Source organism: Oncorhynchus gorbuscha, unplaced genomic scaffold (assembly GCF_021184085.1).
Source record: "Oncorhynchus gorbuscha isolate QuinsamMale2020 ecotype Even-year unplaced genomic scaffold, OgorEven_v1.0 Un_scaffold_1071, whole genome shotgun sequence".
Classification (NCBI taxonomy): domain Eukaryota; kingdom Metazoa; phylum Chordata; class Actinopteri; order Salmoniformes; family Salmonidae; genus Oncorhynchus; species Oncorhynchus gorbuscha.
Genome location: NW_025744434.1, coordinates 136,692 through 158,239, shown reverse-complemented (window position 1 = coordinate 158,239; position 21,548 = coordinate 136,692). Strand labels below are relative to the sequence as shown.

General features: G+C 43.0%; 1 protein-coding gene across 1 annotated transcript in view; it reads right to left on the bottom strand.

The window, feature by feature from the left end:
• Positions 1–3,398: 3,398 nt before the first annotated feature.
• The window catches only part of LOC124016890 (polypeptide N-acetylgalactosaminyltransferase 13-like), a 55,290-nt gene continuing 37,140 nt past the window's right edge, over positions 3,399–21,548 (bottom strand). The window contains 3 exon segments of the mRNA XM_046332231.1: positions 3,399–7,118; positions 19,892–20,026; positions 20,841–20,939. Coding sequence (XP_046188187.1) covers positions 6,978–7,118; positions 19,892–20,026; positions 20,841–20,939 — 375 coding nt within the window. The 3' untranslated portion in view covers positions 3,399–6,977.

The following is a 21,548-nucleotide window of genomic DNA, read 5'->3' as shown; positions in this document are numbered from 1 at the left end:
TATAGAGTACAGTATATATGTATACATATGAGATGAATAATGTAGGGTATGTAAACATTATATTAGGTAGCATTGTTTAAAGTGTCTAGTGATATATTTTACATAATTTCCCATCAATTCCCATTATTAAAGTGGCTGGAGTTGAGTCAGTGTGTTGGCAGCAGCCACTCAATGTTAGTGGTGGCTGTTTAACAGTCTGATGGCCTTGAGATAGAAGCTGTTTTTCAGTCTCTCAGTCCCAGCTTTGATGCACCTGTACTGACCTCGCCTTCTGGATGATAGCGGGGTGAACAGGCAGTTGCTCGGGTGGTTGTTGTCCTTGATGATCTTTATGGCCTTCCTGTGACATCGGGTGGTGTAGGTGACCTGGAGGGCAGGTAGTTTGCCCCCGGTGATGCGTTGTGCAGACCTCACTTGAGTTCCTGTATGTTGTTGTGGCCACACCACGTCTTGTTAACCATAAAGCATACGCCCCCGCCCCTCTTCTTACCAGAAATATGTTTGTTTCTGTCGGCGCGATGCGTGGAGAAACCAGCTGGCTGCACCGACTCCGATAGCGTCTCTCCAGTGAGCCATGTTTCCGTGAAGCAATGAACGTTAGTCTCTGATGTCCCTCTGGAATGCTACCCTTGCTCGGATTTCATCAACCTTGTTGTCAAGAGACTGGACATTGGCGAGAAGAATGCTAGGGAGTGGTGCACGATGTGCCCGTCTCCGGAGTCTGACCAGAAGACCGCTTAATTTCCCCCTTTTACGAAGTCGTATTTTGGGGTCGCCGGCTGGGATCCATTCCGTTGTCCTGGGTGAAAGGCAGAACACAGGATCCGCTTCACGAAAGTCATATTCTTGGTCGTACTGATGGTGAGTTGACGCTGCTCTTATATTCAGTAGTTCTTCTCGACTGTCTGTAATGAAACATAAGATGACCTGCAGTACCAATGTAAGAAATAACACGTAAAAAAAAAAAACTGCATAGTTTCCTAGGAACGCGAAGCAAGGCGGGGTCAAAGTGTGATTCCAACACAGCGGGGTCAAATAGACAGAGCCACTGAGGCACACAATAAACTGTCAACATCTTGTGGTGATCAAACGATATTACATGTGTCCAAGATTTGAGATGATTGTCTTCCATACAGTAGATCAGCTTCTCTTTAACTATATATATATATATACATATATATATATATATTAGTGTATAATTATTATAAAGGGTTGTGTGTCAGAGTTAATACTGTCACGAATCCCGCTTCCTGAGTCTGTGTTTCTGTCCTGGAACGCACCCTGTCTGGTTGCCGGGCGAATTAGCTTGTTGGGAGATCGATGTTCACCCGCACCTGTATCCCATCAGTAATCTGCACACCTGTCCTGATCATCACCTCTCCCCTTCAAAAGCTCTGACCTGACATCCATTCCTTGCCGGATCGTTAGCCATGAACAGTATGTTGTGCCATAGTATCAGCCTCAAGTTGGATAGAATTTGTTTCGTTGTTTTTTCCGTATTGCTTGCCTTAAACTTACCTCCGTTTGTTCTGTCTTCAGTTACTCACCCGGATCATTTACCCCATTCCCGCCTGGTCGTCGGAGGATTCCGCTACCCCATTGGATCCACCTATTTACTCCCATCAACTCACCACCGCTGCCCGCTACGCCACCTGGATATATCTACACATTCACATTCACTTGTAAATAAATACTCACCTTCTTCCTACTCTCCTTGTCCTGGTCTGCTTCTGGGTTCGATTTTGAAAGAACGTGACAAATACACACTGGCAAACCATTTCACTCATATAAGATACTGTATTGCAAGGCATAAACACCCCTGAATGAGTAACTACACAAATGGAATTCATACTTTATTATACAGTACTTTTAGTAGGCATCCTTTTCATAAACACAGGAAACAGCGAGTCCTATATGGATGTTTTCATTGTCTAGAATAGCAGCACAACAGGGATTGTTGCTAATGCACCAGCTCCTGGTGATTGAACATTGGTTACCACACAATTACTGTTTTTAGCAGAAGGGTTCCTCCTTCTAATCACTGCCTTACTGTCTAAATGGCTATTACCACATAGAAGTCGTTTTTTTCATTTATTTTTTTACAATCACTTCCCTTAAACATGTCAATATCCAGATTGCGTCAGGGATTGCACAACCGCCGTCCACGTCAGTGGCTTCTGCAGCCGTCGCTGCAGATTGTCTAGGGTCCGCGTCCAAAATGGAACCCTTGTTCCCTTTATAGTGCACTACTGTTGACCAGAGAGGTGCATCAACAAAAAAAATAGTGCGCCATCTAGGGAATAGGATGCCATTTGGGTCGCGGCCAAGATCTGCACATTTGAGATGTACTACTACAAGACAGACAGCTCTCCCATGGCAATGGATCAGTCTCCCCAGTCTCCCACACAGTCTTGCCTCAAACCATCTCTAATTAAAGCTATGTTTCATTCTGGGCACAGTGGAAGTGCAGGTCCCCACAACAATCAAGGGCAGGGTTACTCCTCTGGACCTCTGATCCTGTGTGGGAAGAAAGGGGCCATCCAGGGTGCTGATTCTCCCCTCTCTCCCCATTATTGGATTCACTTCTCCGGCTGAATAAAATCCCATATATCAAGCGCACTAGCAGGGAAGAGAGAGGCTGGCAGACACACGCGATCATGTACATATCAGACACGAGGAGAAACCCAGTCTTGGACCGTGGCCTTCCTCCCTTGCATTTAACCGTGAGGGTGTTGTTGTTGAGAAGGAAACGAATTGAAATCGGGTGAATAGCGGAACACATTTAAGGTGACGGTGAATGTAGTAGTCAAGTGCTGTAGTAGCTAACGCTCTGCCGCTTCTTCAGGATACTGGATGTGAAACGTCTCTATAATCACGACTGAGGACGCTGGTGTATAATGGCCCATAAATCGTGTGAGTGTTGAGGCTTTTCATAGCAGGCGTGTCGGAACTGCAATCCCTTTTTTTTTGTGTTACAGTAAGTCCCTGCTGCTACAGGAGACGAACACAGGCGTGAAAGCGTTAAATCCCCGGCTGTCTCCATGGTGAGGGGCACTAATCATGCAGTACCTCTTAGCGCCACAGCGAGCCCAGTCAGATAAGGCTTCCATTATGCTCTTATTTTAGACCATCTCATCCCTGTAATAGACTGGCAGCCCTGTGTGGCTGTCTTATTTATCCCCATGTGTCCTGATTTGTCTGTCTAGGCCCCACAGCAGCCTGCAGGTGTGAGCCTGGCTGATTGATGCTGGCTTAGGGTGCCTGCCTCCCTGCCTGCCTCGGAGTGCCTTGCTGCCTGCCTCGGAGTGCCTTGCTGCCTGCCGCTGTGCAGAGGTGCTGAAGTGTTGTGTAGCCAAACTGAGATTGGGCCCCATGAGGAGTCATTAATTACACTGGAGTGGTTGCCTTGGAGAGGTTTACAAATATTTATTTAAAAAAAAAACTCCCATTCTCTGATGTGGGTGGGGAAAAGGGAAATATACAGTGAAGCAATTAAGTGATGCTATTACATGTAATATTATGCAAATACGCTTTGAGACAGTTATTCAGTAATGTAAGGCCTCTATAAACCAAATTAGTGTGAAATCGTTTGTCGTCAAGACCTCAACCTTAGACCGAGTCTTTATTGGAAGCCATTTTCAACTGAGATTCAATCTGATCGCAGTTTGTTGACAACGCACCATCTAAAAGGCCGTTTCAGATTGCGCCGACATATTTACATTTGAGTCATTTATCGGACACTCTTATCCAGAGCGAACTTACAATTAGTGCATTCATCTCAAGATAGCTGGGTGAGACAACCACATCTGCACAGCCATAGCAAGTACATTTTCCCTCAATAAAGTAGTTACTATCAAAGTCAGTGCTAGAAGGAAAATACACATATATTTTTTATGCAGCGTTTACCGTGAATGTGGTCTCCGCGAAAGCGGGAACATTGCCTTTTTAAAGGACGCATTATCGGCAAAGGGCAATCAGATTGAAACCCGGCCCCAGTTTATACTGGACCTTCTCCATAGGCTAACTCTAGACCTGACCTAGCAACTATAATGAGCGTATTATTGAGCCATGGTTAAAGCGCCCACCAGGCTCCTAGTAGATACTAAGTCTGAGTCCCAAATGGCACCCTATTCCCTCTACAGAGCACTACTTCTGACCAGGGACCTAGAGCCCGATGGGCCCTGGTCAAAAGTAGTGCAGCATATAGAAAACAGGATGCCATTTGGGACGCATCCCTAGAGCTAAGGAGGAGACGGGAGACACGGGGGGGGGGGGCCTAAAAGCTTCAACAGAAACGTTTAATCAACAACAGATGTATTTGATTTGTCGTTCACCATTTCATTGGTTCGTATCATCCCCCAGTAATCGAACACATGGCAGATTCCATCAAGATTGTTTTTCATTTCTTCTTTTTTTTGGTGGTTTTTACAAAAATGTACAAACAGGTAACATACATCAGCTTAGACCATTACATGTACAGGGTAACAGTTCAAAATTCAAACACAATCTATAGTACATTCCTATTGTAGTACCATGCATGTCAAGATAAGCTACGGGGTGAAGTTTCCCCTACTGTCGGAACAGATCTAGGATCAGCTTCCTCTTCCCCAGTCCCAACCTTAACTATTAGTGGGGGATATGAGTCTAGGGGCAACTTCACCCTACACCTAAAGATAATCTAGGTGAAACTAAACGATAAATATATATGAACGTAAACAGAGTTCATTTCATTTGAGTCTGAATGCCAAACAAACAGTAGGCATAGATATGACAGTGTTCAAGCATTGAGATAGTTTGAATCCGTTTTAGTACAGTAATGTCCATTAGGTAGTTTGTGTTTTTTTGCTGATGAACCTCTAAAACACATTGCACATTTCATAAAACCCCTAGAAAGCATTAACAGAGTTCCATTGGTATTTCTGAACAGCGCACGGGCAATGGATTCAATTACATAACCATGCCACGCTCTACATTTCAACGGGGCTTTCAAGTTTCACAGCGTCTTAGAAAAATAATTGGTTCTGTATGTACAGTCACCGTGACGACGAAAACACGATGATGGCCGTTATTTATTTACACCACCGTGGGATGTCAGCGGGTCCGGTCTGACAATCCATTGAAAAACATAGTTGATCCGTTTTCTAAAAACGTTGATCATATCAAGACATTTTTTCATGCATCCCAAATGGTCCCCTGTTACCTACATAGAGCACTACTTTTAGACCAGAGCCTATTATGAGACCTGCTCAAAAATAGCACAACAGGGTACGATTCAGGACGCATCGTTTGACTGACGATCAAAATGGCACAGTATAGTGGTAAAACACGATGAGTTCTGTTTAGTCTCATTATACTGTTGCCATTGTTCACATTGATCGATTCGCTAAATGCTGAGATGTTTCGGGGAGCTTTTAGACTTCACAATAGCTTAATTAAATAAACAAGAAACTTGATATTCAAACCGACATTGTAAATGTACTCACAGCCTTATGTCGACAGATCATTTTTGCTTTATGTTTAGATCGGGCAAATGATATGTTATGATGAACCGTGCAAATGATAAGTCAACTATTGTAATGAAAGTGATGGACATAATGTAGAAAGTAGAATAAGGGAACCTTCAAGTAGACAAACGTATCCAAAATAAACGATACGTTCAATAATCCAATGTTTGGGGAGCGGACCGTGCTACAGTGCAGTAGAAACAATTTTGACAAACTGTGGCAACTACTCCGGTTGACTTTGAGGCAAAGCTTGTCAAGATTTTTCCCTTTCTCTTACATTCCTTGACCCATTCAATAATTGACTATTTCTCTTAAGGCATACCGTATCAATCCAAGTAACTTTGGCCTCAGATATACAGTTGTGTTTTGAAATGACATATCTATTTCCTGTAATACAAATTTAATTTTAATTTTACCTTTATTTAACCAGGCAAGTCAGTTAAGAACACATTCTTATTTTCAATGACGGCCTGGGAACAGCGGGTTAACTGCCTGTTCAGGGGCAGAACGACAGATTTGTACCTTGTCAGCTCGGGGGTTTGAACTCGCAACCTTCCGGTTACTAGTCCAACACTCTAACCACTAGGCTACGCTGCCGCCCCAAAGGAACAGTGCAAACCTTTATGCCATTGAGCATTGAAGCAAAAAGCTGCCGAAATTACATTTATAATGCAAATTGGATAATGGTAAATTAGATTTGACAGATATATGCCTCCATGCACGAGTTCTGTATGACCTCTAATGTTTTGCGTTTTGTCATGTACCCATCAACAACAGCAACCCTTACCCTTCACCCTCAGATGTACACGTGGCTCCAACATAGCTGTGAATTGGGGGTGTACAATGTCCGAACCGAATCATCTCTTGTCAGGGCTACACTTTAAACACACACTTGTGTTCAGAGCCAGAGTACATAGTCTGCGAGACCCCACGGACGTACAAATGGTGTCCTGCTATCGGTGCTGCTGCTGTACAAAAGTCGGGAACCTCTGAACGCACACACGCGACCGGGTCTGAGAGCCATCTGACATATACGGTACCGTCAGTGCGATAGTCACTCTGACTCCAGCTTCCTCCACATGTAAAAGTGTGAGTCACCGTCACCTCAGACCCGTTCATATGAGTCAACCATACAGATATTGTCTGGCTGAGAGTGTGCACGCCAGCCTCTTGCCAGCCACTGTGTGTAATATTGATTGAATGAGGGGATCGGAATCGCAGATAACGCCCTTGCCGAGCCTCCGAAGCCCCGCGGGGAAAAAAAACACACAAAAAAACCCTGCTACCTGCCTGCTTCTTCCCCACCTGCGAGTGTTGAAGGAGGCAGGAGCATGTGCATGATTTAAAAAAAATACCTGGTGGAGCGAGGCAAAGGTAGTGGCCAGCGGGAGCGAAGTGGGTCGGTGGTTCAGGTGGGGGCGAAACTGGCCAGGGTGGTGGTGAGTGAAGGTGGAGGTCCTGCTCCACGTCAGATCAGAGCGTCAGTGTCATGTTGCGGAGGAACCACTGCTGGGAGCGGCTGCCTGTGCAGTCTCTCAGGGTGGGCACCATCTTGTCCTCCTCAGTAGGCATGTCCAGACACTGGTTACTGTTGACGTGCAGCAGGGTCAGCCGCTGGGGAGAGAGGCGCAGGCAGTCAGAGGCAGACAGAGGCAGAAACACGCACGCACACACACACACATACACACACACACACCAAGGTGAATGAGCATTATGCACTGAACACATAGGCTGGGTTCTTAGCCTCTGCTCCACCTTGCAGCCAGAAAGATGGTTACTGGGAAGATTAGAGATACTTCAAAATGAATGTCCTCCACCCGCTAATACAGACTATGCAGTATATTTTCCAGCAGGTTGTATGTGGATTACATTTCATTTACAGGAACATCATCATTGGGTATTGAAATTATGCTGATTTATGTTGCACTAAATAAGTCTTTCTACATTCATTTTGTGCTAAAAATCAAGGCTCTTGAATTAATCTCTGGACTCTTTTACCTCAAGAGGATTCGTTTTGTAGAAATCAATCTTTTGAGTGTCGATAATCTTTTGAGTGTTTCCTCGTGTCGATACTTAAGCCCCAAGACTAACGGCAAGGAGAGGTAACATAAAAGGTCTTAACTAACCAGTTATGGCCACTTGCTCTCTCTTTGTCAGAGGTACTGTACTTTGCCATTTTATACCTCCTTCGCCAGTCACTACTCTAGTCAAAATGGCCATACAGAGCAGAGAAGGGGTAGACTCCACTTCCTGCCATTTGGCCATGTTTCACTTCTGAGGAAATAAAATGACACATTTCCAACCGATAGCGTTAGCTGTATTGTGTCAGAACAGGTATCCATGCAATGAATCTCCAGCTCAACCCACTTGGGGTTTGAGGCCTGGTCAAAAGTAGTGCACTATACATGGACACGGGTGCCATTTGGGACACATCCCTGGTCTGTTAGAGGTAATATGATACAGCTCTGTGTGTGTGTTGGGACACCAGTCATCACCCAGAGCCATTGTAGAAGTACAGTACATCATTTTTTTACATACAACTGGCGACGAGACACATCGCTCGACCGGTAACATGTCCCGCCTGACTTACTGTACAGTAGAGGAATCAGATGGGCTTGAAAGTTGAAAGTAATAGAGGATGTGGGGTTCAGAGTACAACGTTTTATATCGTCAGGTCCATAATTATTGGCACCCTTGATACAGATGATCAAAAAACATTGTATAAAATGAATAATACAAATACTGGGCTATATTGTATGTGCCAACAACAAAAAAATGGGAACATTATTTTCTACTAATGCAATTGCAGAGAGAAATATATATATTTTAACAAGTGACAATAATACAAAATAAATCAGATGTACAGATTTTTCCCCCCCCCAAATACTCTAGCACTGAGCCTTTATCTAAAATCTTTAATGAGATTGGTTTCCTCCATACCCAAATCCTTCCAGATCCTTGATATCCTTTGTCTGCTCTTATGGACTGACATCTTCAATTCAAACCACAGGTTTTCAATGCTGTTCATGTCTGGAGATTGCAAAATGTTAATTTTGCATCAATTAACAATTTCTTTGTGGATTTTGATTAGTGCTTGGGGTTATTGTCTTGCTGGAAGATCCACTTGCGGCCAAATGTCAGCCTCCTGGCAGAGGCAACCAGGTTTTTGGCTAAAATGTCCTGGTACTTCGTAAAGTTCATGATGCCGTTGACCTTAACAAATGGCCCCGGGACAAGTGCACGCAGAAATAGCCACGTAAACATCAAAAATCCACCACCATATTTTACCGTAGGTATGAGGTATCTTTCTGCATAAGCTTTCGTTTTTCAATGCCAAACCCACCACTGGTGTGTGTGTGGCCAAAGAGCTCTAATTTCACGTAACCTGACCATTGCACCGGTTCCAATCCAAGTCCCAATGCCAATTATCAAACTCCATAGTGTTTAATATCATATTTTTGTGATGACTTCTACTTCTTGATCAATTCATTGTGATATTCATGAACTGTATTTGGATGAACTAACAGTCCTCTAAAACAAAATGATTCAGGGAGTTGGTTTAGCATTTCAACTTAAGCACTGCGTTGGCATCATAGTTTGACAGAATGCTCGAATCCATATTCTCCAGCCCTATTGCTTATCGGTTAGATGAAATGCGATGAGTTTCCTTCTAGGGAGCTTTTCCCGTCCACTGTGTTCACACCTCTTGCTTCGCTTGCTCTATGGGGTCTAGACCAGGTAACTGTAAAGGGCTGTGTGACAACTCCTGATATTAAAAGGGCTTTGTGAAATCTTTTGATTGATTAGTTGATCGATTGATTTTCCTGTAGCATAACTGAGAGACATATGCATTGTTACCCTCAAGTTAAAAGGGAAATCATTAGCAGCCTAATTGGGAATAATTGCAACTAACATTGGCCACTTGATTGTCGCCAGCTGATCTCCCGTTAAACCATCAATAGTCGCTGAAATGTACCGCTCCATAGTGTAGATGTCAGGGTTATATTTTAGTCCTGATGGCAACCAGAGAGAAATAGGCACAGTTGTTTACACCGCCCAAAATCGGTCCACGAAATAACCACAAAGCGAGGAATTTTTGTATGGAAGTCAATGAGTGTCAAATTTGGTCAACAAAAAGTGGAATTGCTAATTTGCTACTTGAGGCTTATTTGATCGAAATAGAAGTTTCATAATGGTTCGTTAAGTAGTTACGAATGCAATGATTGTTACGGTTTTCATATGGTGAAGGAGAGTCGGACCAAACTGCAGCGTGTCGATTGCGATCCATGTTTATTGAAAACAAACGTAAACACGACTAAACACGAACACTACAAAACAATACACGAAACAAAAACCGAAAACAGCCTATACATGTGTCAACTAACATCGAACAAGGACATCAGGACAATCACCCACAATACAACCAAAGGATATGGCTGCCTAAATATGGTTCCCAATCAGAGACAACGATAAACACCTGCCTCTGATTGAGAACCACTTCAGACAGCCATAGACTCTCCTAGAACACCCCACTAAGCTACAATCCCACTAAGCTACACACCACATACAAAAACCCATGTCACACCCTGGCCTGACCAAATACATGAAGAAAAACACAAAATACTTCGACCAGGGCGTGACAATGATAAGTGGATAGCATGTGTCATTTCGGCAACTTTGGGGAAAAAAATACTTTATATCGGAGTTGTACTTATCGTTCACTCACGTATCTGCCCTCTCATTGGCTGGAATAGTCCCACCTGATCACAACTCCTCCCGCCTGCCTTCCATCTTTGAGGAAATACATTTCCATTGTTAGAGCGGTCACTCGACTATATTGTCAATATAATAGAAAATATTTGTTGCAACCAACATCTTAAAAACTATTTCACCCTCTGTTGGGTATTATCATCGGAACAATTAGATCTTGCCAGGCGCTATTCAATCTATCGCTGAAGCTTTACAGATTGTGCATAGACGCAGGAACATTGCCTTTAAATTTCAATCACGCATTAACGCTGAACTTCCATGATATGGATTAGAGGGCTATTTATCTATTTATCTATTTATCTATAATCATTCTGTAAAACTGAAATAAAGTATTTCATTTCCTTGTTTACCACACAATATTTTCTATGGCAATGTGGCCTACCCTAGAACATATAAAAATATGCCTATCCGATTTATCGGGTACAGGACAGAACAACTTATCAATTCTGGTATGCTCCCATGGTGATTTTAATCAGATGCACAGGGGGGTTGTGGTCAGGTCAGATCACCTTAAGGGAGAAATAAAAGTTTATGCCCGTATCACTTATTGTCCTGCCGAGCAGTAAAGAACAAATGTTTGTACAGGTGGGTAGGAGGACACTCAGCCTATGGTTAAATATGAGTGCTTGTGTGAAAATGTTTTTTGTCTGAATGCAGCTGTATCGAAGCTTTCATAAGGTCCGTTGAGTGTTTTACTTTGAGAATTAGAACCTAACACCTTCTTTGTGAGACATTGGAACATCTCCCTGGTCTTTGCGGTTGACTCTTTGTTTGAAATTCACTGTTTGACTGAGGGACCTTACAGGGTTCAATTCTCGGGCCGACTCTTTTCTCTGTATATATCAATGATGTTGCTCTTGCTGCGGGCGATTCCCTGATCCACCTCTACGCAGACGACACCATTCTATATACTTCCGGCCCGTCCTTGGACACTGTGATATCTAAGCTCCAAACGAGCTTCAATGCCATACAACACTCCTTCCGTGGCCTCCAACTGCTCTTAAACGCTAGTAAAACCAAATGCATGCTTTTCAACCGTTCGCTGCCTGCACCCGCACGCTTGACTAGCATCACCACCCTGGATGGTTCCGACCTTGAATATGTGGACATCTATAAGTACCTAGGTGTCTGGCTAGACTGTAAACTCTCCTTCCAGACTCATATCAAACATCTCCAATCGAAAATCAAATCTAGAGTCTGCTTTCTATTCCGCAACAAAGCCTCCTTCACTCACGCCGCCAAACTTACCCTAGTAAAACTGACTATCCTACAGATCCTCGACTTCGGCGATGTCATCTACAAAATAGCTTCCAACACTCTACTCAGCAAACTGGATGCAGTTTATCACAGTGCCATCCGTTTTGTCACTAAAGCACCTTATACCACCCACCACTGCGACCTGTATGCTCTAGTCGGCTGGCCCTCGCTACATATTTGTCGCCAGACTCACTGGCTCCAGATCATCTACAAGTCCATGCTAGGTAAAGCTCTGCCTTATCTCAGTTCACTGGTCACGATGGCAACACCCACCCGTAGCACTCGCTCCAGCAGGTGTATCTCACTGATCATCCCTAAAGCCAACACCTCATTTGGCCGCCTTTCGTTCCAGTTCTCTGCTGCCTGTGACTGGAACGAATTGCAAAAATCGCTGAAGTTGGAGACTTTTATCTCCCTCACCGACTTCAAACATCTGCTATCTGCAGCTGTACATTGTCTATCGGTAAATAGCCCACCCATTTTTACCTACCTCATCCCCATACTGTTTTTATTTATTTACTTCTGCTCTTTTGCACACCAATATCTCTATCTGTACATGACCATCTGATCATTTATCACTCCAGTGTTAATCTGCTAAATTGTAATTATTAGCCTACCTCCTTATGCCTTTTGCACACATTGTATATAGACTCTCTTTTTTTCTACTGTGTTATTGACTTGTTAATTGTTTACTCCATGTGTAACTCTGTGTTGTCTGTTCACAGTGCTATGCTTTATCTTGGCCAGGTCGCAGTTGCAAATTAGAATTTTTTCTCAACTAGCCTACCTGGTTAAATAAAGGTGAAAAAATAAAAGATTATTGTACTGTATATGTGGGGTACAGAGATGAGGTAGTCATTCGTAAATCACATTAAATATTATTATTGCACACAGAGTAAGTCCATGCAACTTATTATGTGACTTGTTAACACCTGTATTTATTTAGGATTGCCATAACAAAGGGGTTGAATACATATTGACTCTAGACATTTCAGCTTTCATTTTTAATTAATGTAAAAAAATAAAAAACATTATCGAAAAACATAATTCCACTTTGACATTATGGGGTTTTGATTGTAGGCCAGTGAACCCAAAAAAATCTCAATTTAACCCGTTTTAATTCAGGCTGTACAACATAATTTGTAAAAGTCAAGGGGTGTGAATACTTTCTGAAGGCACATACAGTTGAAGTCGGAAGTTTACATAGACTTACGTTAGAGTCATTAAAACTTGTTTTTCAACCATTCCACAAATTTCTTGTTAACAAACTAGTTTTGGCAAGTCGGTTAGGACATCTACTTTGTGCATGACACAAGTCATTTTTCCAACAATTGTTTACAGACAGATTATTTCACTTATAATTCACTGTATCACAATTCCAGTGCACCAGAAGTTAAATAGAGTAAGTTGACTGTGCCTTTAAACAGCTTGGAAAATTCCAGAAAATGATGTCATGGCTTTAGAAGCTTCTGATAGGCTAATTGACATCATTTGAGTACCAAACGCAGTGCCTCTTTGCTTCACATCATGGGAAAATCAGAAGAAATCAGCCAAGACCTCAGAAAATAATTTGTAGACTTCCACAAGTCTGGTTCCTCATTGGGAGCAATTTCCAAATGCCTGAAGGTACCCCCTGAAGGTAAACACCATGGGACTATGCAGCCATCATACCGCTCAGGAAGGAGACGCGCCCTGTCTCCTAGAGATGAACGTACTTTGGTGGGAAAAGTGCAAATCAATCCCAGAACAACAGCAAAGGACCTTGTGAAGATGCTGGAGGAAACAGGTACATAAGTATCTGCATCCACAGTAAAACAAGTCCTATATCGACAAAACCTGAAAGGCCACTCAGCAAGGAAGAAGCCACTGCTTCATCCCAACCGTGAAGCACGGGGGGGGGGGGACATCATGTTGTGGGGGTACTTTGCTGCAGGAGGGACTGGTGTACTTCACAAAATAGATGGCAACATGAGGAAAGAAAATTATGTGGATATTTTGAAGCAACATCTCAAGACATCAGTAAGGAAGTTAAAGCTTGGTCGTAATGGGTCTTCCAAATGGACAATGACTCCAAGCATACTTACAAAGTTGTGGCAAAATGGCTTAAGGACAACAAAGTCGAGGTATTGGAGTGGCCATCACAAAGCCCTGACCTCAATCCTTTAGAAAATTTGTGGGCAAAACTGAAAAACCAGGTGTGAGCAAAGAGGCCTTACAAACCTGACTCAGTTACTCAAGCTCTGTCAGGAGGAATGGGCCAAAATTCATCCAACTTATTGTGGGAAGCTTGTGGAAGGCTACCCGAAACGTTTGAACCAAATTAAACAATTTAAAGGCAATGCTACCCAAATACGAATTGAGTGCATGTAACATTCTGACCCACTGGGAATGTGATCAAAGAAATAAATCATTCTCTCTACTATTATTCTGACATTTCATATTCTTAAAAGAAAGTGGTGATCCTAACTGACCTAAGACAGAGATTTTTACTAGGATTACATTTTTTTTACTGAGTTTCAATGTATTTGACTAAGGTGCATGTAAACTTCCAACTTCAACTGTACATATATACACATACAGTACCTGTCAAAAGTTTGAACACACCTATTTATTCAAGGGTTTTTCTTTATTTTTACTATTTTCAAACGTTGTAGAATAATAGTGAATCCATCAAAACTATGAAATAGCACACATGGAATCATGTAGTAACCAAATTAAGTTTAAAAGATATATATATTTTATATTTGAGATTCTTCAAAGTAGCCACCCTTTGCCTTGACAGCTTTGCACATTCTTGACATTCTCTCAACCAGCTTCATGAGGTAGTCACCTGGAATGCATTTCAATTAACATGTGTGTGATGTTAATTTGTGGAAATTCTTTCCTTCTTAATGCGTTTGAGCCAATCAGTTGTGTCATGACAAGTTAATTAAGGGTGGAGAACAGAGAATAGTATTTTACTGCAGAGTGAAGGAAAATCAGCCAAAGAGTGCTCAGCATATGTGGGAACTCTTTCAAGACTATTGCAAAAACATTCCTCATGAAGCTGGTTGAGAGTATGCCAAGAGTGTGCAAAGCTGTAATCAAGGCAAAGGGTGGCAACCTTGAAGAATGTAAAATACAAAATAGTTTTGGATTTGTTTAACACTTTTTTGGTTACTACATGATTCCATATGTGTTATTTTATAGTTTTGACGTCTTTATTATTATTCTACAATGTCTTACGAGGGGTTTTGAACTGGTTTTGAACTGGTTTCAAAATGATATTTCAACTGTCTATCACACATTTCTGCAATCCAGATTACTTTCATTTACAATGTGCTAAAAGCTGATCTTCAATTACTTTATCATCAGTCAAATCATTGTAGTATGTCACATTCTGCTATTTATCTGTTATATGTTTGGATTTTGTTGTTCCTGATAGGATGGTTTCTTCATTGGGGTGGAAAAATGACAATTTCCCAGACCTTTACCGCTGTCGAGTATTAAGACGGCTTGACACCGTTACAGCGTCAGATCAGCTGGTTTACTAGTTTTAATCCGCTGCTGTTTCATTGCAACCAGGGTTATTTTTTATCTCGGAGCACGATGTAATCTCCCTTTAGCAGCGTGTTAAGAAATCCGGCGGTAACCTGCTGGTAACCCACAGGTGCAATGTCTTTGTTGCAAGTTTTTTTTTAGACCCACTGAATCAAAAAATGTCAAACGGTCCACATACTGTAGCTGAATATATTGACTTTGCAGCAATTATTGTCTTTGACTTTCATGCAATGATTATTCCGAAGTTATAGAGGACGTTTCCAGTTCTGTATTCAGCCTTTTATGTTTCGAATGGGTAGGACAGACCCAGATGGTTTGTTTTTGGGTCGTGAGGTAAAAACCTCCATAAAGTCTACCTGCATACAGAGCACCATGACACACACGGGCCATCACACACACGGGCCATCACACACACGGGCCATCACACACACGGGCCGTCACGCACACGGGCCGTCACACACACGGGCCGTCACACACACGGGCCGTCACACACACGGGCCGTCACACACACGGGCCGTCACACACACGGGCCGCCACACACACGGGCCGTCACACACACGGGCCGTCACACACACGGCCCGTCACACACACACTCTCCACTATCTTTCTCTTTGTTCTCTCTGTGTTTCGTAAAAAATGACTTCACTGGAGAGGAGATGGACCGGGCATTACAGTAAAAACCACTTAGGCAGGTTTTGGTGCACTTAACAGTCAAAGGTTTACAAATATATCTATTAATAATACAATGTTCTGCTTTTTGTTTTCAATGAATAAAACATATTCATGTATTGATGTTCTCGAAATACCTGTTCAAATACTATTACGTTATCAGACCAGAATTGTAATATCTGCCATTATAGTCCTGTACCTGACGGTACGGTCTGAACCTTCACTACACTAAAGCTTATTTATTAATCATAAGGACATGGCCAGGGCAATGATAGAGGTGCTATTTCTGCCATCACTGCAAGATCCCACCATTCCGCAGTGCAGAGAAGAGAGAATGAAGAAGATAGAACAGAGGAAAACCAATCCATATTTAATGAAAATATTAGAAATGTGGAGGATGATTCCTCTGCTCATAATTATTTAATTGCTCCTCAGTGGCAATAAAAAAGTCCCATTCCAGCTGAGGCAGACCCAGCGAGTGGCTCATGAGCCCTGTGCTGTGTGTGTGCACAGCTGAGACCTGCTAATTAAATGAAGATGGTTTCTAGGAGTCGGCCCAGAGCGAAGAACATTTATCCGCAATGTCCTTCACAAGGAAGAGTCGACGACCGGACTCGCTGACAGATGCAGGATCTCTTAAAATGTGTGTTTGTGCTGACACTAACTAACTACGCTTAAAAACAGAGCCTGGCATGTCAAAAAATCAACACCGTACCAACAGATTTAATGGACATTTGTTTCGTGGCATTTTGCCATTTGAGGGAGCAGGCGATGATCAGATAGGAAACGGTGTGTGAATCCCAAATGGCATCTTACTCCCTTTTATAGTGCTCTTCTTTTGACCAGGGCCTGATAGAGCTTCGGTCAAAAGTAGTGCACTATAAAAGTAGGATGGCATTTGGATGGCATTTGAGGTGGTGGTCGCAATATTGTTTGTTCAGGGAGTGTCTTGCAGTGTTACTCTGAAGGACGGCGAACACCGTTAGGAGCAGAACAGGGATTAAGGCCGTCTGACAGCAGGCTTGCTCCGCCACTGTCCCTTGTTCAAAGAGCAATAACCCTGAACGCAACTCACTCACAAACTCCCAATGAATTACAGAGGCACTGGAAAGAGGTAACCAAGGCTAAAGTTACGGGAATGACAAACAGAAAGTACATATATTAAACAGAAGACTGTAGTTACTTGCAGCGAGCGTCCAGGCTACATTTAGAATATTGATAGGTCAAATGGAAATGAGGAGTGGTGATTGAAATGCAGTCCTCAGACAATGAGAGCATGCTGCAAGCTGAACACAGCTGTTATGGCGTGTGTTCAAAAGGCAGCCCCCACGTTCCCGAGGCCAGCGCCATGAAAGAGGGTTCACTTCAAAAGAACTTGTAAACAAAGGCGAGCCCATTTCAATCTGCCCATCAAATAGCTCGGTAATCAGCTACATTTTTTTTTAAACGACCATGTCTCCTCGGCTCTCATTTAATGAGCACCACCGTACGAGGGGCCACAGCCAATGATTTTTGTTGTATCAAAATAAAATATGAACGTACTGTAGGAAAATAAATGTCAAATGAGATCTAATTTGGTGCAGAAGAAGGCTGGATAAAGGTCTTTGCAGATAGCGCCATGTATACAGCACCTTATGTGTCTCTGAGCTCCTGTCATTAAGCATTCATATCAAAAGGTCAGTGGTAAATGCTACTAAATGCCCTTGAAACTGCTTTGCATGGCACACTTTGACTAACGAACAGAAACGTTCCCGAATCCCAGCCGGCTCAAGCTCCAAGAAGAACATGTCAAGGGTGAGGCCTATTCCACCACATAGTCGCACGACTCCAGCTCTACAGACTAGACACTACACACCAGACTAGACTACTACACACTAGCCAACTACACCAGTAATGGCTGGTGAGCAGATATAGCAGGACGGGCTAATTTTATTGGCACACTAGACCACTCTACGCACTAGACTACTACACACTAAGACCTCCACTAGGTCTGGTAGTACAATACTGACCTGCGGTGACCCATGCAGGAAGACAGCCCCTACAGAAAGTAATCAGTGGGGCTGTAGTACAGCTTCCTAAACACCTCCAGCCGGGTGAAGTTCCTCAGGACCCAGGCTTGCAAGGGGCTACTATTACAGTACTCCACCGTGGGGCCCCAAGTGCCGTCCTCCAGCCTGCTGATGGTCAGACACGACTGGGTGATGATGTGGAGGAACGTGTGCTTCTGCGGATGGACATCCAGGATGGAGGATGGACATGTCATGGACAGACAAGAGGAGATGGGAGTAAGTGAGAATCTCTAGGACCGAGCCAGTACTCAGGCCAGGCAGGACCAACAAGATCCATCGACAGTACTGTTATACTTCATTTCCAAAATAACTATTCCAATCAACCTATCTAACGGAGGACAAAGGTTACAGTTGGACCATGTTGGAGTGTCACTCAGAACGGAACCAACTTTGCGTGCAATCAGACAATCTTCAACCCGATTCCCTAGTTTGATAGACATTTTCGAGACTTGTGGTGCGGTGGGACTGATATTCCACAGTCCTAAAAGATGAGCAGGGAGGGATTGAGAATAGAGGTGAGTAAGAGAGATGGCTCTGACCAGTGCTTGAATTGGTCCGGTACACACTGTTACTAAGTACCGGCACGTCAAATGTTCTACTGCTTTGAGTACAGGCTTTAAAATATCGCAGCGTTTCTGCACCTTGATATAAACGAGTACCCAAAGTGAGGACCGACACCTCTTTCAGTCCACAGGCTCTGATCACCTGGAATATGGCGAATGTAAAAGTCAGGTATTTCTCTCTGCTTGAAAATGATGACCAGATGAAAATGGTTAAATGGTATGGGCTGGGATCATCAGTATCGCCTGTCACACCGTTGCTAAACAATAATCAGGCCATTGAGACCCCACCGCCATATATATCAGGGACATTTCTCAATGCATGAATTATTCATGTTTCATATTATATGGATCTCGGGTTGGACAGGAATAGATGGGGGGCTTTTCAAAGTCGACAGTGACATGAGAGATCTTAATCACTGACAGGTGACATCGTACTCAAGCAGGCAGAACATAGGAATGTGTCCGTCCCAGTGGAAGAAATATATTGATAATAATTGTTAATATCAACAAAATGCCCTTTTGTTGGTGCAGTGCTAGTACACTGTGTCTGTTTCAAAGTCTGCTGCGCATCAAAAATAGCACTAGAATTAGCATAGATGATTTGCATGCTAGATATATTATGGAGATATATAGGACTGTATTATTCAGCCCTGGACCATTGAAATAATGAGCCATTCAGTAGTGAGCCATTCAGCATGAGCCATTCAGTAGTGTCTAACATCACTGTCGTATTGTTGCAAAATTCTAGTAACTTTCCCCAAAATTCCCAAGAATTCCAGGAATCTTCCACCCAGGATTTCTGGAAAGCCACGGAATTTTGGGAAAGTTAATGGAATTTTGCAACGATGCCCGAGTCAACGAAGTGCAGTGTGGGACTCACATTCCATTAGGTGCGTAACTGGAGAGTGGAGTCTGATCAGTCCCCTGGTCTGGCTAACAGGTCACATTCCCCAGAGCATTAACATGAACACTCCTACTGACTACTGACACAACGTCACACAGGACTTCACAGACTATAGAGAGATAAACACTGGCCTTACAACCACTAAGCACAAGGTACTACTACCTACCAAACACATGACTTATACACACTTGTCTACATCAACTAGATGACAACATTCACGAGAACCAGGTCAGCAAGCTTACCTCGAAATCATATTCCCACTTGCCAACATACTACATGAGAGCAGAACATTTTTAATAAATGGGGAATATTATGGACTGCAATGTGCACAGGGCAACAGAATTAAGGCGATTGTCCAGGAGTTGAACAGAAGCCCAACTCCTGACATGTAGCACCATCTGGTGGCTCAAAACAATCATAACATTTTGTGTTGTTGACAAAATCCTTTTTCTGATGTATTAGTACAGGTGTGTCATTATACATATGACATCTCTTCCAATGTAATAATAGTGAATGAATGACTCCGGACAATCAGGCAAAAGCATCATAATCCCAGTTTTACAACCCTCCCGTCACGGCTCACGCAGTATTATACAGGGGGAGTCTTGGTCTTACCTCTGCGTCATACGCAAACATCTGATTCCCCTTCATTTGATGACACTTCAGCATGACCACAGGGCCATGGGGGCGAGACACGTCCAGACACAGGTCATCTGTCCGGATCTCCTTATCAGCCGTGTACGAGAACACCTGGCAGAGAAAACGAGACGGTCATACACCTAGTAGTATCTCTCCGAAGGCACTGTTCGCACAGGATTAGTATTACTATAGAACGTCGGTTATGTAATTATTACCTCAGCACGTCATGCGGTGATTTATTTTTTTTCCCTCGTTCACAATGGACAGTTATGACGGAAGCCTGGGGGCTCTTCTAGGCGTGGAGATTTTTCAAATGTCTAGGGATAGCCTAATATTGGCCGAAAGGCCTACAGCTTGGAGAACATCTAAATAATAATGCATATCAAGAAGAACCATGAACTGTAACCTATGCAGACATTTGATTTACCTGACGGATCGTCCACTTCGTCTTTTAAAAGAGCGGTAATCACACTAGGAAAGTTGATATGTGGCAAAACAGATCATTCGCCTGTAGGCTACGTGCATAGCACCTTGTTTTAAACATCAATTTGTTCCCCATGTTCTTAACCAAACTGGGATGCGGCACCTGTTAAAACTCTGTAATATCCCTCAAAACACCGTGATGACGATTTGCACGGGATAAGTATTATCAGAGAACCTGGGAGTTTGCCCGGAAACAGTAGGCTTTTAGGGCGGGGATAATAACCTTCCTGCCAATAAGAAATTACTGACATGGCCGATTTGGAAGGGATAAATTCTGGTAACTTCCCACAATTCTGAGATTTTTCCTGCTAATTCCCTCCGGATTCAGTGTATCTTCCAAATGGGATGTCTGGAAAACCTAGGAATTTAGGTCCATAGCTCTCTCCTCTGGGAAAGGTCCATGGGTCCATAGCTCTCGGTCTTCTTTCTGCAGTCTCCTTACCTGATTCCCACCCATGCCATGGCAGTTGAAGAAGCCAACCTTCTCGTTCTCCTTTCTGCCCATGTTGTCCACACACTGGTTTGTTTCAACATTTCTGATCTAGGGGTAGAAAGGAGTATAAAAACATTGGATTCATAATGACCATCCTTCCATCCACCCCGGCATATTTACAGCTAACAAAAGCCACCGTTTAGAACGGAAGAAGAAATGGCGGCGTATCCTCTCATCAAACACTGGCACTTCATTTCCAGGTGTCAAAATTAAAAGCACCGGTGTCTTTTCTCTGTGGCCCAGATGTCATAATCTAATTAAATATTTACTGTTCAATAAAACAAGCGATCTAAACTCATTGCCTATATTTCACCAGTGATGTAAGTCATAATTAAGGACCTTGCTTAGCATCGCAAATGGCTACATAAATCAGATCTGTGGTGATCTAAGTATTCCCACAAATCCACACCCCAAATGATTATTTAATGAGCCATCTAATATCTAAGTAATATACTCCTAGAGCCTAGGCTATACGCTAGGTGTTGTATAACCTGCTTACTATGCAGGAATGGTATTGTTCCTAATTAAATTATATAAAAGCTAATGACTGGGGATGTTAAAAGTGGGATGTGTGCTATGGAGTAAGTCAATCAAGGAGCAGATGGCGGGACGGTAGGAGAGGGGAAGGGAAGACTCAGACTGCTGCTGCTGCTGCTG